The sequence below is a fragment of the Helianthus annuus genome, chromosome 9 (assembly GCF_002127325.2).
Source record: "Helianthus annuus cultivar XRQ/B chromosome 9, HanXRQr2.0-SUNRISE, whole genome shotgun sequence".
NCBI lineage: Eukaryota > Viridiplantae > Streptophyta > Magnoliopsida > Asterales > Asteraceae > Helianthus > Helianthus annuus.
This window is the reverse complement of record NC_035441.2, coordinates 63531809-63546123: the sequence shown is the minus strand read 5'-3', so window position 1 is coordinate 63546123 and position 14315 is coordinate 63531809. Positions and strand designations below refer to the sequence as shown.

General features: G+C 36.7%; 1 protein-coding gene across 4 annotated transcripts; it reads right to left on the bottom strand.

Moving 5' to 3' along the window:
* Nucleotides 1-440: 440 nt before the first annotated feature.
* Nucleotides 441-6146, bottom strand: LOC110877879 (tRNA pseudouridine synthase A). Of its 4 annotated transcripts, none has more exons than XM_022126101.2 (11): nt 5787-6145; nt 5628-5684; nt 4370-4447; nt 3603-3656; nt 3182-3264; nt 2682-2781; nt 2522-2584; nt 1463-1711; nt 1238-1298; nt 832-973; nt 441-587 (listed from the first exon to the last, which is right to left on the bottom strand). In XM_022126101.2, the coding sequence occupies exons 1-10, from the start codon at nt 6078-6080 to the stop codon at nt 876-878; spliced, it is 1137 nt and encodes a 378-aa protein (XP_021981793.1). In that variant the 5' UTR covers nt 6081-6145; the 3' UTR covers nt 441-587; nt 832-875. The 4 variants fall into 4 exon arrangements, with proteins under 4 accessions (XP_021981793.1, XP_021981794.1, XP_035833312.1 ...); XM_022126102.2 differs by having other exon boundaries at nt 441-571; XM_035977419.1 differs by having other exon boundaries at nt 441-561.
* Between the last annotated feature and the right edge of the window lie 8169 nt (nt 6147-14315).

The following is a 14315-nucleotide window of genomic DNA, read 5'->3' as shown; positions in this document are numbered from 1 at the left end:
TATCACAGAAAAAGGTCTGCATACAATATTTAGGGGGATCAAAGGGAATTGAAAACCGTGGGGTATGGTGGGGTTTGGGTTAGGGCATGGGTTGACACATGTAATTTCAAAACTCAATTCTCAAACCCACTTTGGATGGGGTATGGTTGGGCTTGGGTTGGGGTGTGGCTTGGCAGTTTATTAAAAAAAATTACAAAAACTTTAAAAAATACACATGGCCACCAAGCGAATAGGAGCCCGCCACATAGGACCACTAGCCCGCCCCACGCCCAGCTTAAAACTCCCGCCCCAAGGGGCCACGCCCAAACCCACGCCCCAACCCAAGCCCCCGGGGTGGTGGCTTGGACGTTTTCAGCCAACCCACGCCCCAACCCAAGCCCCATACCCCAGTCTTATAGGACGGATTTGAGGTATTATATGAACATGTCAAAACACATGGATTATGCAACCAAAATGTCGAATAAATAGCAATATTCATATTCTACAAAAAAGGGATACACTGTGACTGCAGAAATCATCACGAGAAACCATCAATAATACGCGAGAGCAAATTCCATTAAACTGCAGAAAACTTGAGTTTACGGAACCTATTTTAGATAAAAAAAAAAAAAAAAAAAATCATATTGGGCGATGGGTTTAAACGAGAACCGTTAAATAGTTATGAACCAAAGAAATTACTTTTGGCCTTTGATCTCAAAGGTCCATTAAAATATGGTCAAGGGATCAAATAAGTGGTTCTTAATTATTTAATGGTTCTAATTTGAACGTCGGACTATCAGATTGGTTAGTCAACAGTCAACACACGGTTTGTGAAGCTACTAATTCACTTACAGAAGAATCAAGTCCTTGTGGCAGTTCACAGACTGGCGAAACAATCATGGGAGATCATATTTGACATGGGCAAGGTACAAACCACATGCAGGAGCCATTGGACCATTAGCGGTTACATTCTTAGCTTCCAGGATGCGTTCAACTGAAAAGATATGCCACGTCAGCTCAAACACAAGTTAAACCGCCGAAAAACCTGATCAAATCAACCCGCCCTTAAATCCGTTAGAGATCAAACATAGCCCAAACCAACCCATTAATAGGTATATAGGTCGAACTGGCCCATGTAACCTCTTTTTTAACTACATCTTTTGATTTGGCCCGTTTAACCCATTAGAGAACAGACATAGCCAAAACCAACCCATCAATAAGTAAATAGGTCGAATCGACAAAAGAAACTAGATGTTACCATCTGAAACTGTTAGATCTCCGGTGCCGACAGACTTTAAAGCACCAACAAGAAGTCTCACCTGTATGAAGTTAAACAAAGTAGTACCTTTTAACAATACTATATCGGGTTTCAGTAATACGCATCTAAGGTTGAGGTTAGATTGATTTCGCTTTTAAAATAATCATTTATTCATTAACCACTTAAGCAACAGGGACTCAGATGCAATAGAAGCATAATGCTAACCTGATGGTACAAAAAAGAACGTGCGCGTGCAGTAACTACAAAGCAGCGATGCCTTCTCCTCATGCCAAACCCTAGACTCGATTCCTCAATGGCTTTATTTTGATTAGAACAAGATAATCCACCGTTTGACTCAGAAAGAGCTTGACCCACTAAATTTTGTGTTTCTCTCTCCGTTGCTGATGGGAAATATGGTGATGGCAAAACCTCGATGACATTAAGCTCGTCTAAGTTTCTGATTGGTGATTTTGCCTGCCAAACATTAATCATGAAATCAGCTTTCATCAAGTGTTTCAAATATCTATACTATATAATAAAAGAAACCAATAGGTGGACACATGTTATTCACTAAAGCCATCTATTTTTTAGTTTTCTCATCTCTATCTCCTACTTAATTATAATTAATATTAATTAAAAGATAATTATAAAATAAAATTTAATATAAATTTAAATAATTCGTATAGAAAATAATATAGTCTTTTGAAATATTATTAGATTTCAAAATTATTTATTTTGAATTAACAAAAGACATACACTAAATATAAATTAATATAATGTAAAGAGTTAAATGTCATTTTAGTCCCTGTGGTTTGCGTCATTTTGTCAATTTAGTACAAAGGTTTTAAATAATATATAGGGTTTATAAAGATATAACATGATATAACTTTTTATTGATTGGTATATAAAATTACATGTGCTCAACCCATACAATACATGATGTTCTAAAAAAATGTAACTTTTTTTTCATTATTTAATATATAAAACTAAATTTACTCAACCAATACAATACACGGGGTTCTTAAAGATATAACCTTTTATTACTTAATATATAAAATTACATTTATTCAACCCATGTAATAAACGAGATTTTTAAAGATATATTGTTTTATTATTTGACATATAAAATTACATTTACCCGTGTAATAAACAGGGTTCTTAAAGATATATTTTTTATTATTATTTGGTATAAAAAATTACATTTATTCAACCCGTGTATTACACGGGGTTCTAACCTAGTATTACATTAATAAGAAGTTAATTGTGGAGGAGATGAGAAGTTACCTGGCAACCAGAAGCTCGAAAAGAAGTGAAATCATGAAGTCCCACGAGAACCTTGCAAGCTTTCTTTAACAACAACAGAAGTCATAAAAAGTGTCAGTTAATTCGATATTACGGGAGCAAACCGGATATCTCATAGTTCACTAACAAAATATCAAGCAACCTGCATTGCTTGAAGATCTAGTTCCTCAGGTACATGCCATGCCCTATCTTTCTCAAATGTCGATGGATGTTCTGGACCTGATAGCAGCCGGTAGAAGTAACTGCATTAACATGCACACAAACATGTTTAACGCTTACTAGGACTCATCACTCATGAAGTCCTAACAATGACATCACGGCTATTTACTGAAGTTAAACACACGTGCAATCATATTAGCAAGTATAAATGAGCACCAAACGGTCTACAATAAATCTCTAAGTTGAGTGGTCCTAGAGGGGAAATAAACACTGAATGAAGAAGATAGGACCTACCAAGTAATATATTATTTTAAATTACTAAAATAATATAAGTGAAAATAGACGTTTTGATAGTAGGACGTACACCGTACATCAATGTAAAATGAGTACATAACTATCAATACCTTATTAAAAAGAAATATACGGACGCAAGTACAGATAACTATAGTTAAGTCTGACTAAAAAGTTTACAATGATACCTACGTTCGCTCTTGAGCTTTATATCTAGCATGAAAATCAGCCGCAACACATCGAACATCAGTAATCATAATATCACCTTCATTCTTCTGGCTCAAAGAATCATGAAACATATCAAGATCAATGTAAACACCTTGAACACGAATTAGTACTTGAAGATGACAAAAATAAAAAGACTGATCTTAAAACAAGATGACAATATCAATATTCTGAATCTGGTACCGACTGGCGATTAGTGTTCTCTATATGCAATTATGCATGCCCTTATAGGCACATATTAAAAGAAACCTTTTCTTAAAGTGATTTTCATGATTATATGCTTATTAAACAAGTGAAGCAGCATATTAGGTGAAAGTCTTTGATAACTCTCATCATAATAGGATACACCAAGGGGATACCGAGAATCTCAAGACCATTTAAACCATACCTGTAAGAAATGGTTGACCGCTTTCTTGACTACAGAAGGTTCATGAGGTGGCAACTGCACATAAATGAAACGACATGATATAAATATTTATAAAGCACAGGTAATTAATATTACTTTCGTCTGATGAAGTACAAGAAAGTACTGTTAATCAAATGACCAGTTCAAAAAAAAAAAGATAAGACTTGATTGCAATGCATGAGAGATGGTGTGAGAGACAGATGGTTTAACTTCAAGGAGGATTGCATACATTGCCTTAAACCATTAAACATATTTTTGTTTTCTTTTTTTTTTTTTCATACCGTCTTTTCTGAACCTCAAACGGCTATATTGACAAGCACAGAAATAGATACCGATGGCAAGAAAAGAAACAAATGACCTGATAAACTCATACATATAACTGTATTAGACAAAGAATAATTATAAACTACCATTGTAAGCCATATATGCTTATCGCACATTCGCATCAACATAGATATCTAGAACATGATAATCAGATCCACACTGAAGACAAGTAAACAGACCAGTGGTATTTTGATTAACAAAAAATGAACCAAGCTAACCACAGCATATTTCATCACTGTTTGCTTCGTCAAAAGGGAAGTAAACTATAGCAAAGTCACACTGCCATGTTCAACATATGTCCTACACTGATAACATTCAATAATGCAACAAAGTGATGACAGCAGTAATGATATCAAGCTTCATTAAAAAGTCAGATGCATAAAAAAACATTGAAAAAAAAAAATCCAACTTGATATGTAAGTTACCACTTCACCAGGTTTCCTTTTGCTTATTCGTTCTACATCTACATGACAAACATTTGATAAAGCATGTACTCCAGCATCCTGCCCATGTAAAGGATATATTAAGTTATTAACAACCCAATCATCAGGGGCGGACCCACATTGGTGCCACCGGGGTCCTCGGACCCCAATCTTTTTAAAAAAAATAGTAGATTCGGTATATTAAATTGTATATGGACCCCATAAATACAATTAGGTGGACACCATAGAAGTAAAAAGAAAGCTGGTGTAGTGGTAAATCTCCCTTTTTTCCACCAAGAGGTCATGGGTTCAATCCTTGATAAGCCCATTTTTCTTATTTTTTTAAAAAATCTAATTCAAACCTCACTTTAACTCGACCCGAAGGAGGACCGACCCGTAAATGGACCCCATTGAAATAAAATCCTGGATCCGCCACTGCCAATTAACTTGATATCAGGGACGGCTCGACTGTAAAAAAGTACATGTTGAACCCCCCCCCCCCCCCCCATTTTTGTTATGGATTGGATATGTTCGATTCTTTCTTTCCGATCACAACTCTCTCAGATGTCAATCTCTCGAACTTTCTGTTGGAATTGCTATTTAGCTTTGTGTTTTTCTTCCGTTTTCACAAATTTAATGTGAATAAGTGATTTAGGTTTAACTTTGTTTAATTTTCAGGTTTTGACAAAGAGAGCAAAGAATCAATATACCTGGAAAGGTTTCTTTTCACTAAAACTCACTCCAACTCTAATATGTATAATTGTATACATTTTAGAAATCATATACAAAAAATGTGTTTCGTCATATTCCCGACTATTAAAATCCTAGGAAAAAGTTATTCCTTTCAAAAAAGACACCGATTTTAAAATCCGCCAAAGTACCTCAAAAGTAGAGTGCACATTTCGGTCCTTTTGCCCGAACCAGTTCGGTTTAGATCAACAATGGTCAAAACCGGTTTACACGTGAAAAATGATCAGTTCTGTTTGAAACCGGTTTCAATTTAAAACCAGTTTTAAACTAGTTCGGTTCGATATTAACCTGTTCCAAACAGGTTTCACAGGAGTTCTAAAACAGATTTCATATCAGCATTTTGGTTAGAAACCAGGACCGGTTGACCAAACTGGCTTCATACTGAGTTTCGGTTCGGGTTAAAAAACGCCTCCGGTTCACAAACAAGTTTTTTTTGTTCAGCTCTATCAAGATTTTATAATGTTCAATAAAACTGTCACTGTACAACATTAAACCCTAACCATCAACTTACCGTCCGACTGGAGCAGAAAATCGAAACCGGCTGCCCAATAAACTTGTGAAACGCACTCTAAACAAAACCACAAACACATCAAAACAATCAAATGAATCAATCAACAACACATTTCAATAATTCAACCTCAACATAACAATAACTGAATTAATGAATCACCTGAAGAACGCCTACAACAGTCCTGCAATTAGGCGCTTGTTGTTGAGCACCGGAGAATCGAGTTCCAAAGTACTCGATTGCAATTAAGTATCTCTGAATTGTTGCCCTAGGGTTTTGCCCCATTGTTGTGCTGGTTTCACGTTCTTCTGGTTCTGAATCTGGTTGTGGTTCTGGTTCTGGTTCGTTGTGTTGTGAAGTGAGTTTGGCGATTTTTGATGGGCGGTTGGGAGATTCAGGGCGGTTTTCCGGCGAGTTGGTGGTTATTAGAGGCGGTTGTTGATCGTTGAGTGTCATTGTTGAGTATCGTTAAGTTGTTGTAAGGTTGAAAAAGAGGGTTTTAGAAATGTTAAGGGGGGCGTTTGGATACAGAGTTTTTTTTCTTGAACGGTGAGAATTTTAACTTACAAACACACCCCGGCCCTAACTCTACTCTAGCCAAACTATCTTGTCTTAACCGAATTCACGATGGCGTTAGAGTTTGGCTAACGGCGTTCCCCAGGAAACCATACCACCCACTGTCAGAGGCAGGGGCTTGCGGTGCCACAAGAGAGAATCTCTCTGGCGTAATGCACGGCGGACTAAAACCCGGGGTGGCTCGGGCTCGAACTCTTGACCTAGGGTCTAGGAGAACTAGATTTCATTGCCTTTATCCACCAAATATGGCACTAATAGGGATTGAATAGGGGTCTTCAAAGAGAACCCAAATCTTTCCAACACTAGACCACAAAAGATGAATTAAACTTGGATACAGAGTTAACATGAATCAAATTATCAAAATAGGATTTTAAGAAAGAAATAAAAACAAAACATTAAAGAACTCAACTCTATGAACTCAATCTTTACAAAATAATTTTATAAAGTTTTATGAGTAAAATGCCCGGATAGTCTCTGTGGTTTTGTAAAATCACCCCTGTAATCCCCAACTTTTGGAAATTACACCGGTGTTTCCTGTGGTTTGACAGTTTATTACTCGGATAGTCCCTAGTGTGGATGTCCGTTAGTTTTCTCCGTTAACTCCATGTAAAATCCCTTCCCATGAACCTATCTCTTTGCGAATCAACCCAAACATCAAGATTCTCAATCTTTGGTGATTCATATATCTTCAATATCTTAACACTTGGATTCCAATTTCCTAACGAGGCATGGTCAATCAAGTAATGTCATAAAATGGACTTCGCAAATGTTTGTTTGTCCACAACTGTCACACCCCGACCACGTAAAACAACAAAACGTGGCGGAAACGTCGGGGAGTGTTGTAACAGAATCATTGTTTCACAACCATGGATTAAACAAACTTCATTTTATTGAATTAAATGAGTTACAATGTCTTAACAATAAAGAAACATAACAAAAATTAACTAGTCTTGCATCTTTTAATGTCACTAAGGCCTCGTCCAATCCTATGTGAGCATACACCAACATCATCATCATATAACACCAACTACTGTACCTGAAACATATGTGAAAATACGTCAGCAAAAAAATGCCGGCGAGTACATAGGTTTTATGAAAAACAAGATTCATGACTTAGGTTTAAGAAAATGTTTAACCAAAAACTTGTCATAAATCCAGTTTAAGTGTTTGCTTTTATAAAACGTTTGAAAATCGATGATAGATAGGTATAGTTAAAAAGAATGATGTAAGGTTAAGTGAATAACCAAGTAAAAAGGAGTTTGTATAAAACAAATTGTTTTGTAAAACAATGTCTCGTGAAAAATATGTTATTTGTGTAAAAATGTATAAGTCCAAATGAATGATTTAAATAACGCTACGCCATGTAATATAATACAAGCACTTAAATATAGGAAGTACCAGCGGCGTATCCACCATGCTTGTATCACATTACACACGTCTCGTTACTCAAATCACTTACCCACATAAACCACCAATGTAAATTGCCCATGTCTAAACCGTTGTCAAATGTCAATCAAGTAATGTGTAAACAAAATGTCATGTATGGCAAGTGAAATATGTACTAACCAAACCATAGGTAAGAATGCACAAACAATGTACTAAGTATGCGACGGATGGACATACATAGCATGATACAAAGCATAAAATGTCTTGTAAAACGGTGTACTAAGTATGCACACAATGGACATACATAGCATGTGATGTAAAATGTACTAAGTATGATGAACATACATAGCATGAAATGTTATGTAAAACGATGTACTAAGTATGCACACAATGGGCATACATAGCAAAAACATAATAAAATCATGTACTAATAGTGTACTATTGAACATAGCAAGTATATGATATAAAAGCATGAAATCATGAAAGTAACAAGTAGGCACATGTGTTTCACCCCAAAATGTTTGAAAAACAGTAAAAGAGGGGTCTGTGTACTCAGTTGAGGGTGCTTAGAAGTCTTAGGATAACCACCAAGCAAAGCTAGAAGATCACGAAATCAAACGGCACCTATATAGGTATCTACATTAATAAACGGACCTATCGGAGGATCGAGTAGTACAAGGGTTCGTAAACCAAATAAGTATGGGAACTTATGTAATATGGTTTAACAAAGCCTACGTACTAAAACGAAACCTATCCTAAGTGCTTTTGACCCATTACGACCCGTTTAGGTAGCTTACGCCACTTTAACGCGTCGTTTGCGTAAAACGCGTTTGGAATGCCTAACTAGTCCTATGACAAGCAAGATATGCCTTAACATGTTTAATATTGTTGCTAAATCAGTTTAGATGTCAAAATTTAAGTTACATATGCTTAAAATGAATTTATGCGTAAAAGGGCATTTTGGTAATTTTCCTAAGGCATAAGAATTACTTATAATACAACTACTTAAACGACGTGACCATAAGGTATAACCTCAAAAGGTTATTCCCTATACAACTATGGTCACCTAATGTGTTTGGTCGGATCCTAATGATTGACCAAATGGGTCGGCTTCGAAAGTATAAGCGATTGATTAGATCGCTTACCTTTACGACCCTAAACAAGCACGAATCTAAAAGAGACGAGCTAAACATGCTAGAACATGTTTAGTAAAGTTAGAAAACAGGTTTGGTATTAAAACAAACGGTTTTAATACCCTAGAGTAGTTTGGTTACAAAATACGCGAGTAAACGCATTTTGGCCGAAACTACGACTCGTCACTGAGCCTAGATAACGTGGAAATCAGTAGGTATAGTCATTAGGGACTATAACCATCGTGATTACGCTCACGTTATGAAGTTCAAATGAACTTCGCGTTGACCTTAAACTGGTCAAAGCAGAAAGTCAAACGCAGTTTGACTTTAACGATAAAAACGAATGAAAAGAATGAAAGAATACTTACAAAAGGTCCCCGCAAGCTCTTGATCCGATTTACTCTCAGGTATGAAGCATAAACTTCAACTTAGAGAGCCAAAATCAGATTCAAGTGTGCTTTGGGAAGAAAGTGATGGTGGGTATTTATAGATTTCCTTGAACCGTTAAGATCGTTCGTCGAAAAACGTGATTTAATCTCAACCGTACACATGTGCCCATGGTTTTGTAATACCATGGGCACCCCTAGAATGGCCCATACTATTTTATAAACTACTAAATACCAGCCCATGGTTTTGCAAAACCATGGGTTAAAACCATCAACCCTTCAAAATTGGACTAGGTTCATTGAATCTAGTCAGAAATTTCAAAAATGGCCCCTGCACTTGTAAAACTTGATTTTTTGCACTTTTAAGTCCCGTTAACCCCATTTCAAGGCTCTAAAATAAAGTTAATGTATAGGGATCTTAAAATATGCTCAAAACATCTCGGATGTCGGTTCGTTTGGTCGTACGGTTGCGTTGTTCGGTTAATTACGAAGGAAATCGTAATGAACGCAAAAACGATCCAAATTACGCGACGAATGCAATTTTATCATGCCAATCACTAAAATAAAATATTTTAATGATTACATAAATTTTTGGATGTCCGGATATATTCAGAACGTAAGATATGCGCGAAAATGCAAACTTATGCACTTTTTGACGCTTTTAGTCCTGAATGGCATAAAGTTTATTTTAGCACACGGAACACCTCAAAGCCTATTTCTAAGCTATGTAAAGGATATTTAGGGTGTGTTTAACTTATGATCAAGTTCCGGAAGGTCTGTTACAGTACAAATTGACGTACTTTCGCAGTTTGTCGAATTTAGTCCCTGTAAGCGAATAAACTTGATTTCGGCATACCAAACCATCCAAAACTTATTTCTAAGTTATGTAAGGGTTATTTAAGGTATGTTAATCCTATGTCACTGTTCCAAAGTGTTTGTTGCATTAAACTGGTTATTTTTACGCACCAGATCGCGTATAACCTTCCAGAAAGCGATTTAAAGCCCGAAATCGAACAAGAATTAATATGTGCAAACGATACACATATTTATACAAATCCCAAGCATGAAATACAATATTTCATTGGTTTGATATTTGTTTGATGGTTGGAGTGACACAGGTGTCACAGTCTCCCCTACTTCAGCAAATTTCGTCCCGAAATTTATTTAAAGGAAACTTGTGAAGGCTTGAAACATAAAGTTGAAAAGATCAAACGAATAATCCTGTGGTGATTTAACTAGACTTCAATAGAGTCTCTTTAACTAGGTCACCAAAGGATCTTTTTAACTTGATTAACAAACAATCTCTTGAACTAGACCACCCGAGGGCCTCTTTAACTATATCAACACATGATATCTTTAACTAGATTGCCGAACCAATCTCTTTAACTAGATCAACGAATGATCTCTTTAACTAGACCACCAGAGGGCCTCTTTAACTATATCAACGCATGATATCTTTAACTAGATTGCTGAACCAATCTCTTTAACTAGATCAACGAATGATCTCTTTAACTAGACCACCAGAGGGCCTCTTTAACTATATCAACGCATGATATCTTTAACTAGATTGCCGAACCAATCTCTTTAACTAGATCAACGAATGATCTCTTTAACTAGACCACCAGAGGGCCTCTTTAACTAAACTACCCAATAGGAATCTTTAACTACATCAACGGAGGATGTCTTTAACTTTGGAATAGTACTTAACAATCCAAGGGTTTTAACTATAACGTTGAAGCCCATTAAGGATTTAAGGTAGTACCTTTTGATATCCTACTATGAATCCCTTATACGAAGATATGGAAGATTCTACGAGGATTTGGATAACAAAAAAATTTGGATCACAAAAACACAAAAAGGGAGCACATAAGCACAAAATCACATAATTGTTTAGTTTGACTTTTAGTTTGTTACCTTTGGACGCGGATACTTAAAGTATACCAGGAATCCAATCCGTGGATTTCATTTGGCACTTTAATCATTTCAAGAATCTATCTATAGAGATAGAATGGTCTACCAAAAATTCGATTTCGTTTTCAAGCAAACGCAATATTCGAATTAAGGTATAATAATATACGGAAATACCCTTGGGTACCCTATTAAGAATTTATAGTGGTACTTTAGGTATTCGTATAGAGTTGTAACTTGCGCCTTGTACTTCGTTTCCTTGAAAGAAACGGGTATTTGGGGAAACGCAAGAGATTATAAAATGGAAGGATTTTGGGGGTAGTATGTTCTTCAAGGAATACGGCTCCTTGATTGTCGGTATTTGAAGGGGATACGTTGTTTATACATGCCATCACATTTGTACATTGCAATGTAAAATAAAAAGATTTATTTATAAACAACAATCAACTGTTTCATGGACCTTGACAACAAAAGAAAATAATAAATAAGGCTTGATTATTTCTAAACAATGTTGTCTTCTAGTCGGTCCGATGCTCATCCCTGTGCTGGATTCGCATTAGCAAGCTTTGGGCAATTTCTTCGGAAATGGCCCATTTCGCCACAGTTGAAGCAAGAACCTGGGGGAAAACGAGCTTGAGCAGGATTTACTTGAGGTTGGTTTGGACCTGTCTTGGGGTAAATCGACAAGCATTTGCCAGGTGACCGAGTCGCCCACATGATGCACACAAACGACACTGTAGGTGAGCTAAGTGGTGTGCATTACATTTGTTGCATATCGGTGCAGTACCGGCATAAGGTTTCCTTGCAGGAGGTGGAGCTGGTTGGTTGAGGGTGTTTTGGTTGGGTTGTGCAGCAATTGCACAGTTTTGCAAAGCCTTATGCTTCTTAGAGGGTTCGGTTTTGCTTTCCTTGGTTTCCTCCTGAACATTAGCTGCTTGATTCTTGTCACCTTTCCGGAAAAGTTTGCGCTTTCTGATCTGAGATTCGGTTAGGGTAGCAGATAATTCAATGGCTTGTCTAACTGTGGCAGGATTACTACCAGTAACAATGTCCTGAACTGAGTCAGGGAGACCATCAATGTATTTCTCGATCGCCTTATCCAAAGGCGTAACTGATGGAGGGTGTGAAACATGGGTATTTATGTGTTGATTTTGTGTGATTTAGCTTGTTTTATATGATTATATGCTTGGAATTGGTTTATTGCAAGTGTTTGTATGTTTGCAGGTAAGAACGCGTAACTTGGTGAAGATACGGGGTTTAGAGAGAAAGTGGATCAAGTGAGATTGATGAGTGCAGCCAACGGTTGTTTTCGGGTCGAATGGATGGTTTGGTTATGCGAGAAATATGAAACATTGAAGTTGAGGGGCCAATGTGTTATTTAATGAAAGTTGTTTTTGTGAGTGGAAAACAAGATGGGGAATACTAAGGTTCATATCTCAACTTTCAAGGTGTAAAGAGTAACTTACAATGTGAATAAATATCACAACATTGAATGCTCATAAATAATTGGCAAAGTATACGTCACTTTTGATGGAAAAGTTTCTTGGAGCATTAAAAGGAAGTCAACAACATTAATAGAAATTATCATCACAATGCAACATGTTAGACGATTGTGATTGGAGGCATATGATAACTCATGTTGACTTTTGGTCTCATTTTCACAAAAAGAAACAGAAAGTTCCACATGCGGCTTACGGTTGGAAAGACAAAACAAGGTTTGTGGTGCACGTGACTATTGTGGTGGGCTCATGATCCATCACGATTGGGCAGCAAACATTGAATAATTTTTTTTTGGGCTTTGATAACCATCCAACATAATCAATATCGCAGATGATATTCAGGGATTATTGGAATTAGGGGGGCAGCCTTCATTATTTTTTGGGGAGCCCTCAACATCATACAGAGGATCGACTTCTAAGAGGGGTTCACCACACTTTTTGTGGGGAATCGTTCATCATACATCATCCGCACAAAAATCGAAGCCAATATCGCCAATATCACAGTGATAATGTTTCATCCGTACATCCGGCCTTTGAAGATCAACCAACCGACATGAGCGGCTAAATCTCTAGTGAACACTCCGGGTGATGATTCTTGTATTTCACTTTTAATTTAGTTCTGTTTGTTTGAGAATTAGATTGTAATTAGGTGTTGACCGAATTGCATTCACATATATATATATATACAATTTGTGTGACAGACAAATCCTGGTGATAACCAGAGAGACGTATTTATGTTGAATCTAATTGTGCCTTTGCTGATTGAATAATTATTTATGCTTGCGGTTAATATCTCTCTGATCAATTGGTATTATGCTAGGATCTTGTATAAGTAATTGGTTTATGTGACAGATTTACCATTTAATCAGTGGCATCCAAATAAACAATAATTAGATTATTAAGTGTTTACAGAATCTGAATCCCGGAGTGGTCACGTTCCTATCTTTGTTTTCTCATTTTCACAATACTTATTCATAAAAATTACAAAAATAGATAAACTAGCAAATTTCATAAAGTAAGTTTAGATTAGTTAAACGGTATTACACTGACCACATGCTCCTCTGGATTCGATACCTGACTTACCCTGTCTATAGGTAATTTTAGGTTTTTGCATAGACCCGACGACAGTCTATCAAAATGGCGCCGCTGCCGGGGAGCTAGTGCGCTTAGTGTTATATCTTTTATTTGATTTTTTTTTTATTTATTTTTTTTCAGTACTACTTTTAGTTTGTTACTTGTGCAGCAACTATGGAATGGGATTATGATGTTGAAGCATGCTCATGTTGCGGGAGTCACAATCACTGGGCTCAAGATTGTCCACGTTCTTACCATCCGGATCATGGCTCCAGAGGATATCAAAATTACAATCAATCCGATAAAGGCGGTAACGAGCAGAATCGAAATGCAATTGAGGAAGATAAGATTTTAGAGTTATTCAAAACCCTCCTCAAGCATGTAGAGGAACTCACCCAGTCTCTCAAGGAACAGCAAAATATTAATGAATCACTTAACCAGCGAATTGAACAACTAACTAATCAGTTTGACAATTTTGCAGAAAGAAAAGCTACAGTTAGCCTGGTTGAGGATGCTGGATCAGAGACAGATAGAGATCCAAGGGAACCGCTCATCCCAATTCAACTTGGGGATCTCAAGACAGATAACGCTTCATTGAATTTTGGAGTTAGTATGAGTGTTCTTCCCGGGTATATTTATGACAGGTATGATTTGGGCCCATTGCAACAGGTTAATGATCCTATGGTTTTAGCTGAATACTCAGGAGGAAGGCCCCGAGGGATTTTGAAG